At 27.7% G+C, this 19,495-nt stretch overlaps 2 protein-coding genes across 2 annotated transcripts; both read right to left on the bottom strand.

Annotated features, from left to right (window-relative positions):
* Positions 1-1,287: 1,287 nt before the first annotated feature.
* On the bottom strand, positions 1,288-19,472 carry LOC118064283 (WW domain-binding protein 4). Its single transcript, XM_035078779.1, has 7 exons — positions 19,132-19,472; positions 2,719-2,926; positions 2,542-2,643; positions 2,377-2,448; positions 2,042-2,297; positions 1,625-1,940; positions 1,288-1,548 (listed from the first exon to the last, which is right to left on the bottom strand). Coding segments are annotated over exons 1-7 (1,176 nt in total). The 5' UTR covers positions 19,134-19,472; the 3' UTR covers positions 1,288-1,328.
* LOC118064284 (calmodulin-lysine N-methyltransferase) lies at positions 10,059-13,937 on the bottom strand. Its single transcript, XM_035078780.1, has 2 exons — positions 12,778-13,937; positions 10,059-11,981 (listed from the first exon to the last, which is right to left on the bottom strand). The coding sequence occupies exons 1-2, from the start codon at positions 13,402-13,404 to the stop codon at positions 11,622-11,624; spliced, it is 987 nt and encodes a 328-aa protein (XP_034934671.1). The 5' UTR covers positions 13,405-13,937; the 3' UTR covers positions 10,059-11,621.
* Positions 19,473-19,495: the final 23 nt, after the last annotated feature.

Raw genomic sequence — 19,495 nt, 5'->3', positions numbered from 1 at the left:
CATCATTAATTTACTCTTTTCTATATACCGACTGTTGTCGATCGAAAGATCTTATTTGCAAAAAATACATGATAAATAGTCTAAAAAATATCTGTATTATCTAAAACTAATCACTAAACGGTTTTGAATTAGTGATAATAATAATTAGTTCTCGTTTCATTACTTTTATGTTCATTAATATTAATAATAATCAATGACTTTTTTCCGACATTGGAAACATGGGAGTCCAAAGCAATATGAGGTATGTGAGGGAAAATAAGGTACTCCAGAAAGTAATGAAATACAAAAAATAAAGAGATATCTTATACAAAAAAACTGCTATAAACTTTCTATTTTTTTCAACATAAATTTTTATTTTTAGTAACGGACTATTAGAAATTGTTGTAAAGAATACCAAAATAAACATAATTTTTTGCGTTCCCATATTTCTCTGGTTTCTTCTACTTCAAATTAAAATCAAAGATTACTAAAATTGAGATTTTTTTAGATTATTGAAATTCATTTATAAATAATGCATAATTAAAAATAGGTCTGAGCCCACTTTGTCTGTGCTAACACGACGAACTTCCCATTAGTAGTTGTTTATAACAAATTTAAATAATTATAATCAATGTTTGTTGAAGGCATCCAAATCCATGTGATAAATACATTACTTAATCAATAAATACAATTTTCAATTGTTTATAACAAATTCATATTGTTATAAACAATGCGTAAATGTTGAAAGTCATATTTGGTTGTGAACAATAATGTCTAGTTAGTATCGACTCAATTTGTAAATGAAATTGTTATTGTTTGGCTTAAAAGTATTTTAGATAGCCAACCTTTCATTTTTTTATTAGTTATTTCGTTATAAAAAAAAAAACGGCTAGACCGAATTTGTTCAAATTTCACTCAGATCTTCTTTATAATAATATCTTTCGAATTAATTTTGGTTGAAGTCGATATCTAAATCCGTTCTTGAGATATCGAAAACGAAAAAAATGCTGACATCCGTACATATATACACGCACATCATTTTAAAAATTGGTCAGTATGCTTGCAAATATCATGAAACGTGGAGATATGATGAAAATTTAAATTTCACCAATCGACCCAATTTCAATAACTTCCCAATAGGAAGTTAAAAATGTTCTTACAATAATTAATAAGAATGATCATTTGATTGATTAAAAATTCATCAATTTTCAAATAATTGAATTTCAATTGATCATTAGTTTTTAATAATTGATATTGATTTCATTGATAAATTGTCAAATATAAGTAAATCAATAATGACTCTCAAAATTGAATATAAAATACGGAAGTTTATTTACAACTTTAACAAATCAGTCGTCATCTAATCTCTTTCTCACACTTTTATTTCCGAATTTTCTTTTTTTAAACTTAGTCAAGGTCCCTTCGTCATCACTGTCTCCAGTAGAAACCCGAGTTATCGTCTTTTCTTTAAACGTTCTTTGAGGTACAGGCGGTTCCGATGTTTCCGGTTTTATCACTTGTATAACTTTTTTAGTCTGTGGTAACTGAAGATCTATTTTTTTCTGGGGCCTGAAAAAATGAAAAATCACGTTACATATATTTTGATAAACAAACTAAATAAATAACTCGAAAAAATAAATCTTACTTTATTTCTATAGTCTGCCAAGGGCCATAAGGGTCTATTTTATCCGGAACACTATAATCTTTTCGATATGGAATTTCTTTCTCTTCCTCTATTTCAACTTCGCCTTCTTTATTGCTAGATTGTTTTTGTTGTCTCAGTTGTTTAAATTTCTCTCTCTCGGCATTGGCTCTCTGTTCTTCAAGTATTTCAGCTTTTTCTTTAGCCTCTTCAGCTTCTATTTGTTCCAAAAATTGAGCTTGAATTGCTTGTTCCTTTGCCTCTTCTTCTTGCTCTGCCAACGTCATGAAACCTTCTTCAGGTGGCTCCCATGATGTTTCTAAATTTAAAAAAAAATGATACAATTTACTAAATAACACTTTTTTCTTTCACGTTCTAAAATTATATAAGCTGATTAAAAGCAAGTTATAATCAACTTACCATTTGTCTCAATATGCCAATAATACGTGTATCCCTCTGGACTTCGTGCTTCATACCATAGTTTCTGAATAGTTTTCTTGTTAAGACTATCATCCTCTTGAGATTTCTTTCCTTTACGCTTTTCTTTATTGGGTTTTCCTTTACCTTGAGTTCTGTTTTCGCCTTTATTACTTGATTCATGTACACTTCTTACTTGGTGAGGAACTCGAGCCCGATGAAACGTGGTAGGATCACAAAAGTCAACGTCAGCTGGGAGCTAAAAATCATCTCGTTATGTATTCTGAAGGCTCAAATGACAATAATCATAGTAATAACAATAAATATAAATGACTTACATTCTGACTACTTTTATGCCTTGGATTTGTTTCAATGGATGCTTCAGGCACTAGATTAGGATTAGGAGTCTTCTAAAAAAAAAAACAAAACAAATAATGGCGTGAATGATTGATATAATTACTGATTAGGTTAATTTCAATATAAATGGAATGTCAGATACTTACGTCAGGCAATTCCTTTTTGTTTTGTTTATTGCGCATAATTTGTTGTGCTGTCAAGTCGACAGTATTACCCTGGACATCCTTGAGATAAGCTGCCATGGCTGCCTGAATAAAAAATAGATTTTAGAAATAAGAATAATAATAATAATTATTATTATTTACTGCGATATTTTTATTTACATCTTCCATGCTCTTGAGATCATTTTCAAACTTTTTATTAATCTTCGCCTGTTTAGCACTGTTCTTATGTATCTCCTTCAGCCTCTTGCTAACATTCTCCTTGTGCTTTTTGCCACCTTCATGAAACTGAATGCTCGGTTTATTATCAGCAATCCAACATTTACAAAAGTCGCAGAATTTCCGTCCTTGAGACTTCCAATAGTCAGCCCTGTAAACAACCAACAATCTATAGAAAATGTGAAACTGAATCTATTATGTGCGTATATTACATGTACTTCCGTATTTTCCTGCTTTTATACCCTTTTAACCTGTACCGGAAATACCCTTTAATGTATTTCTATTTTTACTTTTAGTTCAGTTTATGTTATGCATAATTTAAACTTTTCCGTGTAAAATTTTAGAGTAAATAATTAATCAAACATCTCTTTCATATTTCATCTTTTGATGAAGATAAATTATTTTGCAAAATAGTTTATTGAGTTGACGACAAAATAAAAGTTTATTTATTAGAAATTATTTCTTGTCATACAAGAGATATTAACAATAATTATATAAAATTTATTTTTATTATTGAAAATGTTAAATTCAAAACTAATATTAATATTCGGGTTGAAACGTGAATAAGTATTATTTATTATTAAAAGCATAATATTGGTAAATTTATTATTAAATTCATCATAATCATATTAAATAGTTAAAAGGATATTATGTCTGATGAAATAGCATTCAATGTATGAGGTCAAATGTAAATTTTAATACATCGATCTGGCAAAATATTTCAAGAAATAATGGGTGACTATAGTAGTTTTTGAAAGTAATATATTGAATATTACATAAAATGTAGAATTACAAATAGAAGGATTTATGGTAGATCAACTGTATTACTTACAGTTGATGCAATTGAAATTTTTTTTTTTCGTACAGTGTGTGTAATTTTGTCAATGATAAATCGATTCGGCTATACTAGATTATTTATACCAGAGCATATTCAAGCAATAAGTTGTAACTAAAAATAAAATCATACAATTTTATTTGTTCAATGATAGTAGTTATTGTTGGACATATCACTCGTCATTGTACTCTGCGGTCACAAAAACATTTTTAGTTCTACTCTAAAGCTCGTATTTTATTATTACAATCATTGTTATTATTTAACTACTTAATTTTTAGTGCTACCCACAAGACTAAAGATGAATAGCAATGACCTTTTGCCACAAAGCAAAAGGATGTTATATTGTGAAATGTATTCACTATACATATATCATAAGGATCTCTCTTTCAACCAACTCTCTTCACTCTCATCTTTTTATTTCTGCATCGCTGCAACTCAAGCTGTGTGGCACGATGATAAAAGCATCGTTAGGATGAGTGAACATGCTGCGCGTGGCTGGCTATAGTCTGAACCAATCTACTCGCGCCGCTTGTCAACTTCTCTAACTACTGAAACGCGTAGTCTGTCGTTCTTACTGCTTGGCTCATTAATGTAAATTAGGCAACAGAATCTTTCACAATTTTTACAAAAAAATGTCTTTAAGTTTTCCCTTGACCTCTACATTTAGTATTTAAAGAAATTCTATTTTTTCAACTGTCACTGTTATATTTGATTAACATTGAGCTATATTTAATTAATTAAGTAATAGAGGCTATTTCAGTTCTATCGTGCAATCTAATTGTTAAGTTCATTTAATCGCTCCATATTGAATAAATTTGTTCATTTAAAAAAAAATGTTTCTAGGAACAAGATGGTTTATCTAATTACAGTTAAAGATAAAAAAGATTAATAATAATGATATTTATTTTGTAATATAGTTTTTAAATTATTTGGCATAAAAACAATTTATGAAAGAAAAAAAAATTGTTTGGTGTAAATAAAAAAACTGATAAAATTAATTAAATTATTGTATTTCTTGCGCAAGCAATAAATAATGTTGAAATATATAAATAGTCAATAATTTTATAGATGAATAATTAAAATCAATATTTCACTATTTTCGTTCATTTTTATGAAAACAAAAAAGTAGAGTTTTTAATCAATTCTAGTTCATTTTCATCTTTTGGTTTATTTAAACAAACTTTTCAAAATAATACTTGGTAGAATTAAAAAAAATATACTTTTTGGCATCAATTCAAAAACGTATTTCATAATTAAATGATTATTTTTCTAAAAACTATATTGTTAAAATGACTATTTCATTCTATTGTAAAAATAAAAAACTACAAAGTTACTTCAAAAAAATTGCAATTTTTTATTGGCTTTCAAATTTACGTTAGAAGTCCATTACAATGTTCAAAGTAAATTTGTTTCTGCTAAAAGCTTATTTATTTAACAATAATGATTAAAATAAATTTTTAACTTTCGTAAGTGTATTAAAGTAATGTTGAAACCACTCCAATAGCAACAGGTTTCAATCTCCGGCGATAAAAAATCAATAATTACAAAAGACTTGTTTTATTTTCGAACGCTGGTGAAGAGGATGAAATGGATTAGGATGAATGAAGAAAATATAGATATAGATAAATACTATAAAGATAATGCATTACTGGTAAATGTCTAGACGATTTAGTGCAGCCAGGCCCAGTTCATATTTATAGATGAATCGTTATAAATAGGTGACATTATTAATAGAGCACGATGTTTGGGTTATAATATCTGTAATTCGCGACAATCAAAGACAAACTTTATTTCAAAGCTGTTTATTTTTCTTCTCTCTGGTACTGCAGCTCAATAACATTGCATTGATTAACGCGACTTGTTTAGTTATCTGCAGTATAATTACCATTACTACTCGATATTGAATCACCACCACTAAGATGCTTTGAAGTTTTAGGAGATATAACACAAGTTTAATTCTGTACTGTTATGCAACAGTAATAGTGTTAGTAATAAGAAAAATTTATGTTATCTCAACAATCGTAAAATTGAAAAAAAGAAAACATTCCAATATTTTTATTTTTTTTTTATAATAATAGGGGAAAAAAAAATTAATTTAAATTTTTTCATAGAGAAAAGAAGAAATAAAAAGAATAATTTGAAGTAAAAATTATTTCATTAAAACTTGGTTATTTAATTTACTTTAAAAATGAAGATTTCTTAATTTCCTGTGAATATTTAACTGTTCTCTAGGAATTTTTTTCCCCTTGAATAAATGTCACTTGACTTGAAATTGATCTCTAAAAATTTATGATTATTTAAAATATTTCATAAAACCCATTAAACAGTTTAATAACCAATTATTATTTTAACTAGGATAAAGTAGTTTAAAATTTAATCTCAATCTTAATTATTCTGTAAAATGCAAACACTGTAAGATCGACAAGGCTAAGTACCATGGTTGGAAAGAAACATTCATTCAACTGAAATGCAAATAATGATGCTATCGAAACATAATCTAGGGTAATAATAAAGTGTCACTTAGACTTTAATTACAGTTATGGCTTTAATGGTTTTCCATCCTTCACAAAGACGATGAGGTAACATGAAATTCAAAGGACATAGAAGGATAAACGATTTCCCACCATGAAATTTATCAGAGTACTTGCATTCCTAGGAACCTCTCTTGCAAGCCTACAGTGGCTGAAATGTGGTATGGGTGCTCAAGTGCATTGGCTAAACTTAATTGAATCTCGTATTTGGAATTTATCGCTTAACACGACTCTGTCTAGATCGTTATGACGGCACTCTAATAAAACCTCAACAGTACACGTGCCCACGTTTTCTACAGCAGGTTCATTTAAAGTAAATATTTTATTCCTCTCTTATTCCATGTCATTTATCATCAACTATTTTATTCATTTATTTATATGGGTTTTTCTATTAATTTATATTGAGGTGAATTGAGTTGAAAAAAGATTATTTATTTATTTCTGTTTTTCTTTTATGGGCTGGGTCATACAGACGTGAATAAATACCGTGAGAAAATTACGAATGTAGTTGTAGATGAATCGTTGACATTCCTTCTATCTGCCACTTCATTTCCGTTTTCATCAATGTCCTATTACGATTCACTTTCAATTGGTCTGCACCATAATACAGAGCAGATACATCAGCAACTTAGCCCCATTTCATAAAGTCAATTGTACCAAAATCAACCCGTGAAATAGACTTTGATGATAACAGTGAGAGTCGATAGCTTTTTATATGAAGTATACATTTTCCTTGCCACGTAGTGACTTTTAGATGTTGAGAGGAAACTTTCCAAGTCACAAAAAACTTCAACACCTTGAAAGATGATAATAGTGCCATAAATATTTTTTATTTGACGCGAGACTTAAGATATATTGTAATAAGTATTTTTAATAGTTGCTTTTTGTATTTTGCCTTGAATATAGAAAATGATGAGAGAATTATCAACACTACAACACCGTTTTTAGTGCTATTTACTTTTATTTTGTTATCGTTGGGATAAAAACTTGAGTAATAAACTTTTTGGTGAAAGCAAAATCTTATATTTTATACGAGAAATAAAAAAAATGCTTCTCCGGAAATTTTATGATGGAAAATTTATGAGAAGACACTGAACAACGTATTTTAATAAAAACTTTATAGTATAAAAAAAGAGCTACTTTTTCAAAATAAATGGTGGCATAAAGTTAAAATTATAATTTCATAATAATTTTTCATTTTCACTATAGTTAATGAAATGTTTCTAAACAGACATTCAATATTTTAAGAAGTATACAATATTTATAAACTTCTTTATGAGTAATTTTCATGTTGATACAAAGTTGACATCAAATACTTGATGAAGTTTATGAGATTATATAAGAGAGCAAAGAAACATTAGTAGAGTAGAAAATAGTATCGATCTAAAGCAAATTTCATCTGTCAGCAAAAAGATTACAAGAAAACTTTCAAATGAAGTCATTTTCGACTTCAAACTTGAAATATCTCCTTTAAATTGATGGAAAATTTCCGTTAGTTGTCGACGCAAACAAGAGTAAAGCCAAACCCATAATGTTATGTTTTGATTTCATGTGCATAAATTTGTATTCATGTTTAGCAAGTAGTAATTTCATAAATTAAATTATTTGAGGTAATATTTGGAAAACCATTTAATTTTTTGATTCAACATTTATGATTATGATGGTTAAAAAAAAGCTGTAAGAATTTCTATGAACAGCTTGAGTAAAGCTACGCAGACAGAATGATCCCTCAATTTTTTTTCTATTTTTGATGGCTTAGAACATTAAAGAAAAAAATCTCATCAATTCTGAGCTTAATGTGGTTTTAAGGGAGACTTTATTTTCAAAAAAAGAAAATGACTTCTAGATTTTCGTCATCATTGTCATTTTGTAAATGTAAAAATGAATCATAAAAACCATCGAATTTTCTCTAGTGATTTTCAAAAAGAATCATTAGATAATAATTTTATTTTAGATACTAAGCTTCAAAAAGTTTCTTCCTAGTAGTTACACAATTTTTTCTCAATTACAATATATCAACTCAAAAGTAAATCTTGTTTCAAATTTTTGTAATAAAATAAAAATTCTTTAAAAAGACGTCTGAGAGAGGAATGAATACTCTCGAAATACTTTATTAGAATATCTTCAGAAAATTTGTAACTTCACATAAACTTTTGAATTTTTCAGAAGAAACAGTAAATTAGTTTTGTACATTTCTTGATTAATCCCTGATTAGTGATCCTTAATAAAGAATTGAAGTTTATTTCATCCAATTGAAAAAATTGCTGATTGTGTTTTTTATTTGATACACTTTTTAAAAATGGTACCCTAATTCAAATCGTAAAACATTTATAATTATACAATTGCACTAAAACTTACTTTAGCCCAGTTACCAAAACAATATCGAAATGATTTATAACTTATAAAATTTCAATTCTTTAAAAAATTATTATAATTTTTTAAAAGCATCAAAATATTTTTATCTATTTTTTAGAGATCTTTCAGTCTGAAGTCTTAATGTAATGAACTGATTAATTGTTGACGATATCTAATTTTCAAAAATTCATATCATTTTATCTGTAATCAGCAAACTGATTTAAGTTCAATGGATATTTAATTGATGTCTTGATTTACTCAATGCCAAATCAAAATTAGAAATTTGAATATAGACAGGAGTCGCGTGTCGCAGTGGGTCAGAAACTAATTAAAACTAATGTACGCGTCTTAGCGATTGATATACGACGGGAAACAAGAGTTACGGAAATAAACTTAGTTGGCCCTAAACCATGCAACTCATTTGCGAAACTGGACAGTTCGTTAAAAAGTACCAAAGGCGCTTTGTCAGTTTGAAATTTAGACCAAACATCTCAAGTAATGGGAAGAAATTTTTTCCAAGTAAAAAGACACTAAATGGACCATCAAAAAGTCATTATAATTTTATTTGTTTCTTGAAAGATGGCTTTTGGCATTGAATTATTAAACACCAAGTGATTTTACGATTTCAACCTCTAAACCAAAACACTTTAATAACAATCTCTGGAGATTCAAAGAAATGAAAAAGAACACCAACCGAGAATAGAACCTTAACTGTAGACATTACTTAAGTCACGATAGTTTCGGGATATCAAACAAGCACTGAGTGCGGACCATTACAAGATGGGCTTTTAAAACATGCTACATAATGTAGCTTGGGACATTAAAAAATTGGTATTTTGTCATGCATGAAAATGAATTGATCCTGTAGTTATAGACCCCATTTTCTCTTCGAAACTGCATCAAGCAATGCATAGTATATTAAATCTGTGATAAATTGATTAATGATCACAACCGTGAAACTGAAACAAGCTTTACGAATTTCATAACTTGATAATCAATAATTTGTTCATTAAAAAATTACTATATTACGAGAAAAAAAAACAATTTCGTTCAACTATTTTCATTACATTTAGTACACTACTTCTTGAAAAGAATAGAGTGTATTTTTTTTTAATTTTCACGATGATAGAAGGGAAGCACTTTTTATTACGATGTTGTAAAGTGCATTAGCTTTTTGACTATTTTCTTGGTAAAAAAATTTATAAAAGAATTCACATTGAAATTCATTTTAAATAGAATAACTAAAATGCATTCATAAATTCATTGGATTCTCCATTATAGATTATAGTAATAATAATTTGATTGATAAAAATTGATTCTTTTAAAAAAAGCTTTTTTATAGTGATTCATGGAATTGATCATCAATGAGTAAAGTTCGGTTGGTAAATAAACAGTGTATGATTTTAAAGTATTAATTGATGAATTATTAATTTTTCAATTAATTTTATTTACTAAGATAGATAGTGATTTTTCTAAGTAAGTTTTAAATAAATCGAATCAATTTATAAATAACTGTCAATTATTTTATTCACCAATAAATCATTAATAACATTCAACATGTCTTCTATTCATTTTCTTACTTTTTATTATTCTTAAAAATAATAGGACTTTCATTTATACAAATACAATCAACAAAATTACAATTGACTAGACTTAACTATTAACTAGATTGGTCCTTCAGGGGGACTATTAGATACTCTGATACATTTAGAGAGTACAAAAGGGAAGGGATTGACATGATTAAACTCCTCGTACTCAACTTTGGCTTCAATGTCGGTGGGAACACTTAAAATAAACTTACAGCAATTAAAACAATTATGTATGATAATGGTAAACTGATTATTAACTAAAAATAGTCATAAACTAATAATCAATCATAACTTTAAAAAAAAATTTTATGAATTTCTCGAGTTGAAAAGTCCACAAAAATGTATTAAAATACTCATTCAAAACATCCGAAAGGGAGAAATAAAATAGATAAATTCAAAAAAAAAAATGAATTAGATTGAAAAAAGTTAATCGGACCAAAAGAAAATCGATTTAGTAAATCCCCTATGACCATAGCCAATATATTGCACTTTAAACTCGAGATTCTGCACGCGATTTCGACTTTTACATCAGGAATAAATCCTTAACTTTATCCGACTTTAGTTAAACTTGTCTTGGGCATTTTAGCCATCCTTAAAATACTTTTTACTTTGTTAAATCCCGCCGTTAACTCTTTTACTTAGCTATTGATATAATAATAAAGTTCCAAGATTTATTATACATTTAGTGCAAATATCACAGACGTACACTCGTAAGAGAATAGTTATATTTATAGGATGCATTTAATTTAACATAAAGTATATATAAGACTCCTAAAGAACAATTATAACTTTTTGAATATGAGTAAAATTAGTATGTTGAAAAGACCCATAGCCATTTATCAAAACTTTTCTCGCAACTATACTGAAACTAATACCTACATTTTTGTAGGCTTCTGGTCATTTATATTAATGTATAAAGTCAGCTAATATTACAAAAAAATCCTGAAAAGTTTATGATACCTTTTAAATAAATATAAGTTAACAATCACAAAGAGTCATGAAACAGCAGTGAAAACATATTGCTTTAGAACTTTTACTGAAAATTGTACTGCAAATAGGATTATATTTACTAATCCTTTTAAACGTGCTTTTAATACTTTTAAAGCCCTTATATATAACGTACCTATTGTCATCAATAAAAACGAATTTGTATTCTGTTGTCTTTCATAAAAACTGAGTGGAATTGATTGTTACCAAATTATTATCATCTTATTGATAATTTACTATTTGTAAAAATGATCATTTCATTGTAGTTTACTTCACTAAGAGAAAAGTAATTTATCATCCAGTTTAATTGATAAACTAAAATAAAAAAAATATGCTATATAAATGACAATATAAAAAATACTACAACTGCATCCGATAAAATTTCCATAAAAATTTATATTGCACGTCCATTGAATTTACATCAATTGTTTCTCTCTCTCATTCATTCGTCATCAATATTTTTTGATAGGTTTGCATTTGTTCTTCTCTAATTGACAATTTTCTATGTCGAATAATTCAAACAAAAGATTAATAATTAATAAAATAGCTTTATCCAAGATGTGTTTTATTTTGTTTGGTGAGCTCCAAGAGAACTGGATAATGGAGATCAGTGCAATATTCATGAGTTTGTTGTAGCAATTCTAAATGTCTAGACCACACTCGAGTATCGTAATGCTCAACTTGTCGTGTTAAAAATCCTCGTTTCATTGCAGCTTCGACAAATTTTTGGAATGTTGTTCCACGTCTTGGTGCCATCATTAATGCCACTCCATCATCTGCCAACCATCCGTAGATCGTTTCCACCAAATCGAGTCGAACATCGTCGAAAAATAGACAATCTGCGCTGAGGATTACATCGTATAAACCATCCGTCCTTCGAGATTCGTCACCACTATTCGGACTCCACGTCTAAACAAAGCAAGTGTTTAAATGGATTTTTGCTCGAAGTGAGCTTCACACATATGTAATCTAATAATCCAGTTTCTCAGTGGTAAGCTGTTTAAAATGTTTGATTTAATCTTTTGTCGAAATAGAAACAAAGCTGAGACTGATTCATCCTTTTATAAAAATTCTATATACATCTAAAACTTTGATAAAAAAATTCCGTTATAATTTTTTTTATTATGAAAGAATTTTTTTTTTATTTTTTACACAAAAAAAGGTAACAGTTTTTTTATTAAAAAAAAATTAACTAAAAAACTAAAAATAAAACAATTTTTAATTTACTATTTTTTTATAAATCGTACTGTTATAGTTTCATTAATTAAAACATTCTTTGAATTTCAAAAGTAACTAATTAATATCTAAAATTCTCTTAATAATGAAAACAAGAATTAAATTCCATGAAGAATAAGTTTTGGTAAAAATTCTTTCCAATTATCAAAAGACTTTGTAAAATATTAATTAATTACTTTAAAATTTGAAGAATCTACTTTTTCCATAAGCGTCAATAAACTTTATTCCGCATCAAACGTTGAAAATGTCAATAAATGGATTAAAGTTAATCTTATATTATGACAAAGTTGTTTTAAAAATGTAATAAAATTAAAGCATAAATTCAATACTTATAACAAAAATTTTATTACACTCATCGATTTTTTCCAACTGTTACCTTTTGAATGTCCAGAAAAGAATGGAATTTCCAATAAATAGACTTAGAGAAAAATAATAAAAGAATGTATGAAACGAAATATAAAAATTATACCTGCACTCGATTGCCATTGGCTGTTTGTCTAAGTGCAGCGGCTGCTCTTGCCCACTGCACCACTCCACATTTAACAAAATCCTCCATATTATTCCTGGCAACAATACACCTTACGTTGTCGACACTTGTAATATTACCGTCAGTAAGTGTGACACCAGCCGGTCCACAGTATTTGGCAACAAAAACACCAGCAAGACAGCTCATACCACCCCCCAACTCAAGGACGATTTTGTCTCGACATATTTGTGGATTATTTAATAAATAATAAGCTAAACATTCCTCCGATGGCCATACACACACATTTCCAGTGTTATTAAATCCAATAAGTTCATTAGCAGTAAATGTTTTGTTGATTTTTCTCACTTGAGCGGAGAAAATATCATTGTCACGAATACAAGAATATTCATACCAAGATGATTCAGGATCTAGTGGTGCATTTTCCAAAAGAGTTGGTTTAATTAATCCGAATGAGGTAAATCGGCGCATTGAAATTTCATCTTCTGTCCCAGTTGGTTCAGGAGAATGAGTCAATGCACGTGCTAACAGTCTCCATCTTCTTTGAGCCATCGACGTCTTCTTCGTTCCTTCCGGTCTTCTTGGAGTAACTCCTAGGGTCTTGAGACTCATTTTGTATTTTTCAAGTTTTTTTTTTTAACCACAAAAATGTAATTTACTTGAAATAACAAGTTAATATTATTTTTTATAACTTGTTTCAATGTATGTGAATGAGTTCACTTTCTGTCACTCGTATGATTTTTCTTTTGTTTATCCTTCTGTGGGCGCACCATTTTGCTTATTCGGCTGGACGATCAGAAAGACTTGACACTCTTATTTCTCTTGGCAAAGATGTGGTCGAGTATGAGAGAGGAAGAACAAGAATGAACGAAGGGACGGGGACAGACTAAAAGCACCAAGCCAAGTTCTAACTCACGCGCCACGCGGACCGACAGGCGTACGTTATTTCTGCGTTTGCGTGATGCGCCTACACAACTATATAAGCTTTACCATCTCTTGCGTCTATGTCATGTGCTAGTTTATTTGCTTTTAAACGTGAGGATGAGCTCGTGTCGTCAACCTTCATGACGACATTCCCATATCCTCTTTTTTATGAGGAACTCACCGAAACAAAAGACATTTTTTTTAAACATTAAAAAATTATTTTACTCCTGAAAAATGTTAACATTTTTCCAACGAAGAACCATCTTATTATTCAACATGATATTTTTAAAAAATCGTATTTTTATTTAATTAAACTTCTCAACATTAAAAAATAGTATATTTCACACCTAGGGAGGAAAAGTAGACTAGCTCAAACCACGTGTAAAATTACAACCCGAGCCGAAGGCGAGGGGGGTAAACACGTGGTTTAAGCTTGTCTAATTGTCCTCCTTAGGGCTGAATATAATTTTTCGTCATACCTGAGTGGAAAGTTCAACCCCTCTCCAATGGAAAAGTGAACTTTCCGCGCAGGCATGACGAAAAAAAATTTATTCCTTAAATATTTTACCTGACAAAGAAAATGAATTTGAACTATAAAGTATTTTTAATGACACCGAAACATGCTTTACAGTTTCTATCATTAATCGATTATTTCATCACAGTGATATTATATATAATGAATTATATTATTTTATATTACTTTTTTTTTATTACTTACATAAAATATTAGATTTTTTCTAAAATTTATAATAAAAACAATAATGTACGTTATTTTTTTAGTATTACTACAGAAATATCACATTTTTATAATAAATTGTTTTTAATTTAGGTATTCAAAATACAGAGTTTCCTTTATTCTTAATCTATTTTACTTAAGAAGAATATGGTTTAATTATTGATAATAAAGCTTTTTTATATTCAATACAATTCAATAAAACAAAGGAACCAGAGATTTTTTTTTTCAAATTATTATAAAATATCAAGATGGTTTTTTAGTTGTTCATGAAATAAAAATTAATTTCTCTAAACGATAAATCATGAAAAATGTCATCTGCAATCACAAGACTAACTGAAGTATACACTTTCAATGTACAGTATTATTGATTATAAGATCAATTTAAGTTGCAATGTTAACCGGAAGAGACTGAAACTGACATTCAGAAAATCAAGGTGTTACGTTTTTCCTTTTTTATCTCTTAAGTTTTTTTTCTCTGTTTATCAGCACTTCTTTGTCAAGCAAAAGATCAAGATGACAGACGATTAATGATGCCTACTATCATACTTATAGTAATAAAAAAAATGATTAAGTAATAAAAATTGATATGAAATGTTTATTAAATATTTCCTAAAAGGATTGACAGAAAAGAAAATTCAGTGAATAAAAATTCATATCATTAAATAATTTAAATTATGTAATTATTAAAAATATTTTTTCCAAAATATTTCTAATACTTATACAGCAAAATTATTTAATAAATGGTGATATATTAATTTGACACTAAATTGACACATCTTCTAAAGCTTTATATGAAATCTATTATAAAGTCTCACTGAATTTATAATAACAGTAAATATTCTATAACGAACATGATGCTAAAGTGCTTACTTGTCAAATTATCATAAATAAAAATAATATTTTTTGTATCTTCCGAATGAAATAAGCAACGTGAAGGAATGATAGTAAAATATTACTTATTGAAAAAGGTATAGAATCGAGGTATTCATCAAAGACAAGTTTTGATAGATGTGCTGTGAACTTTTGCGGAAAATACTATTCATAAAAATTACAACTTAAATTATTGAATTGACACTCATACAAATGTATATCTATTGAATATCTTTTTTACCTAGTCGAAATATTTTTTTTTCGTAAAGTAAAGCTAGATCGATTTTTATACCAGTTCAAAAAACTGGAAAATCATCTTGAAGATTGAAGAGTTTTTTTTATAATTTTGAGACAACTTTGATTTAGTGATGAATTATCATCCATTAATAAATGATGGCAGAATGAGAAGTTTATTTTCCCTAATTTTTTGAAATCTTAAGTGCACAGACTTTTTTTAACATCTCTTTAATTTAGAAACAGTAGAAAAAAAAACAATGTTTTTTTTCAATGTAAAAATTTACTGTTCATAAGAAATAGATAATTTTTTGAACCTACAGCCGTTTATTTTTTCTACAAATTAAACTAATGTTGAAATTCATTTTATTTCTGAAAAATACATTCCTCTTAATATTTTGAATAAATTCAAAAAATAGTTCTCAACAAAAATTCAAATTTTTATAAAAATGTTTCAATTTTCGTGAGTAATCTAAAAAGCTAAAATAGTAGCTCATTCGAAACAAAAAAATGATCTTCGCAGCCAATTATATTTTAGTAAACTAAACATCGCAGAAGTTGTAATATAACATATAGAATTGAGATTTATTTTGTTTTTATACCTGTTAAACATAAATAAAAGATTTATAAAAAAAAATTCGATAATTTTTTAAATATTTTGTCAATATTACACAATAACATTAGAAGATAAAATATATATTTTTAAAAGTTGTCAACAATAACAGTTTATAAATAAAATAAAACATTTTCTTATTGCGTCAAAACAAAAATTGGTGAATTTCAATTACACTCAACACTAGGAAAATTAATGCACTCTATAACTACTACAGTAGATCAAGCAAATATAAACTCTCTATTCACTAACTAAATATTCATCATTGTCAAACAATAATTTTCTTGATTACCAAGTCTTCAATGACTATTTTATATAAATGTTATTAAATTAATAATCAAGTGCACAATTGTTAATTAAAATAGCTAGTAACCAAGTAGCACAGACTTGCTAGAAAATAAATTATTTTCTCAGCAAAACTTGCAAAGAATCAATGTAGGAAGCCAAGAAAATTCATCAGAAAAAAAATAACTCAACACAATATCCTGTCTATTGTTGCTTTAATTTCAGTTGTCGTGTTGTATTGCGGACTTTCTGGCAGTAGCAGTTGGACGCAGTGCGTCTTCAATGGTTGAAGAGGGTAGCCAAACGTCTATCTGTCTATGCGTATATGATTGGAAGCATCATAGTCAAGGAAAAACTGTTTTAGCACTTAGCTAATGGCTTTTTCCCCGGGAATATTTTAAGTGTGTGGTACATATATTATACATCCGAATACTTCACTATTTGCCAATTATAATATCGCTCAGACGCCAAACAATTTCAATGCATTCATTGAAGACGACAAGCTCTCAAACAATAAAAATAATCAAAGGATATATAAAGGCTTTACAGTAATGAAACAATAGGACTGTAGATAATATTCGATAATTGAATCAGTAAGACATAAGCTTTTATGTAATTGGATATTTTTATTGGGTTACAACGTCTTTTTTTCCTATTGCCAGCACTCCATTTAATTTTCTTCAACTTTAATGAAGTTTTATCGTTCTTCTAATTGGTTACGTTGATGCAATGGATTTGTTCGCTTTCATTTTTAAAACAATTACACTATCCTAATATTTGCTTATTGCAGATCTAAATAAATTAAATTTTAATCAATGTTATTATTAAACATCAACAAATATTTTTTTATTATAATTTTTATTTTATATCTACTAGAAAATAAAATAATAAAACTAGTTGTAGATTTGTTGTAGATGCGTTGGAAGACATTTGTTTGCAATAACGAAAGTTGTGATTTCGATAGGTTTATTTGATACCATTTTCAAAACAATAGTATGATGGTTTTATTTACTGGTAATAATTTCAAGTGAATAGATTGAATGCTACAAATTTTTTTTATACAGTATTGGTATTCTATTGTACTTCAGAACAATGATTATCTGCGTAGAAATGATAAATTCATTGAATTCCACAGATTCATCAAGTGTAATCTCAATACAAATACAGGATTCAAATATTTACTGATCGTAATTCGGATTATCTACAGTAGCAGTGGAACTATTGACAAGTCAATATCTTCAAATATCATTTGAAACTCAATTTATATAAAAGTTCTTCAATTTTCATAATTGGAAATAATGGATTAAAAAGTTTACAGTTTTTTAGCTCTATTATTCGTTATTGTTAGACTTTTTCGAGATCCTACTTATAAGTTCATTCGAAGAAGTTCTAACAAATGTACAGAATTTTTTTATATTTAAATGAGAAGGTTATTTAAATAAACTGGAATCGAAAGAATGATATAGTGATCAAATGAAATGTAAAATATTTTTATAGCTTTTTATATTAGCATAGAAGTCTAAAAGGGAGAAATAATAAACAATAAATATGATAAATTCGAAGCAAACTGCATTGTCATAGCTCCAAAATGTCCGGATATTCTATATGATCATCAATAAATTATGTAAGAAAATTCTTCCAGCACATAACATAATGATATGTCACGTATTCGTCAGACGATAAAAAAAATTTATGATCTTTCATATACAATTGACTTGCTTTGGCTGGTACAGATATACTCGCTGTGTTTATATATGTCTGAGTCCATCTAATGTACATATATATAATGTACATATCTTACATACATACATAAAAGAAATAGCAAGTGGAGAATTTAAATCGAGATTTTCTTTATTTACTTCTGTGAACAGGCTAGATGGTTGATGCTCACTTGAATTGTAGAGAGTATCGATTTTATTGAGAATGAATCATGAGTGTACTTCCGAAATATTGTTTGAATATAAAAGCATACGTTATCTGCATACGTATTATAAATCTCAAGTTTTCAACATTGAGAAAATGAACAATTCCTTTTCAAAACTACAACGACTTTCAATTTAATTTTGTTTGTAGGACTTTTAAAAAATACTTTCTTCTCATAATATTTATTGTACATTTTTTTTTCATTTTGAAATGTGAATATAATCCACATAGTTGGTTCGGAAAACATGATCGCAATATGTGAAATTGAGAACAAACTTTATCATCACATGCTGTGAAAAAAGTTAAACACTGTGAACTTGAAAGAAAACCTACACGTCCAACACATAATTGCATTTTTCTTCATCGACCCATGCAATAGAAGAATTTTTGTGAAATATAATAATGAAATAATAACTAAAAATAGTATTATTTGAAATCTTTCTAGGTTCTAGGAATGTGAAAATTGAAAATCATTTATATTGAGTGAAAAAAGTTCAATTCTTACGGTATCCAGAAAGCGATAAATAATATCACTTTTAGCACAATACCATTCTAAGCTCAATTCTCTAATTGTTATATTTCTAATAAAATTGACACAGTTTTTCTGACTTCATTCTAATATATTCATTATATAATTAGATTAATATTATTTTCAGGTTAATTGCAGAGCAAAAATATTATTATTATTATAACTATAATTGGATTATTAATATAATCGATAAAGAATATAAATAAATCAAAAGAAGTTACTTACATTTTTTTGAGTAATGTAAAAATTATGTCGATTGAAAGTAATCAAAAAATACTTTCAATTTATCGTTGGCATAAATGATAACACTTAAACACAATAAAAAACTCCAAAATGTTTATGTTACATATAAGATTATGATATCAGTACAGTCGTAATTTTATAGAATTATTTTTATCCAAATTAATCATACTCATGGATGGTGGATAATGATCTATAATGGATTAATTGAATAATTAAACATTGTATAATTGTATTATTTTTTTTAGAAATTCACAATTCCGTTAACATAAACAGAACATTGCATGCATCACTCGCAATCAGCTGATAGTTTTTCCCCCAACAAAAATACCATGTGTCGCTCTCTAGA

The sequence above is a fragment of the Chelonus insularis genome, unplaced genomic scaffold (assembly GCF_013357705.1).
Source record: "Chelonus insularis isolate UGA/USDA-ARS -01 unplaced genomic scaffold, ASM1335770v1 contig_17_pilon, whole genome shotgun sequence".
NCBI classification, from domain to species: Eukaryota; Metazoa; Arthropoda; class Insecta; order Hymenoptera; family Braconidae; genus Chelonus; species Chelonus insularis.
The sequence above is the reverse complement of the archived record's forward strand: the minus strand, read 5'-3'. Positions and strand labels throughout refer to the sequence as shown.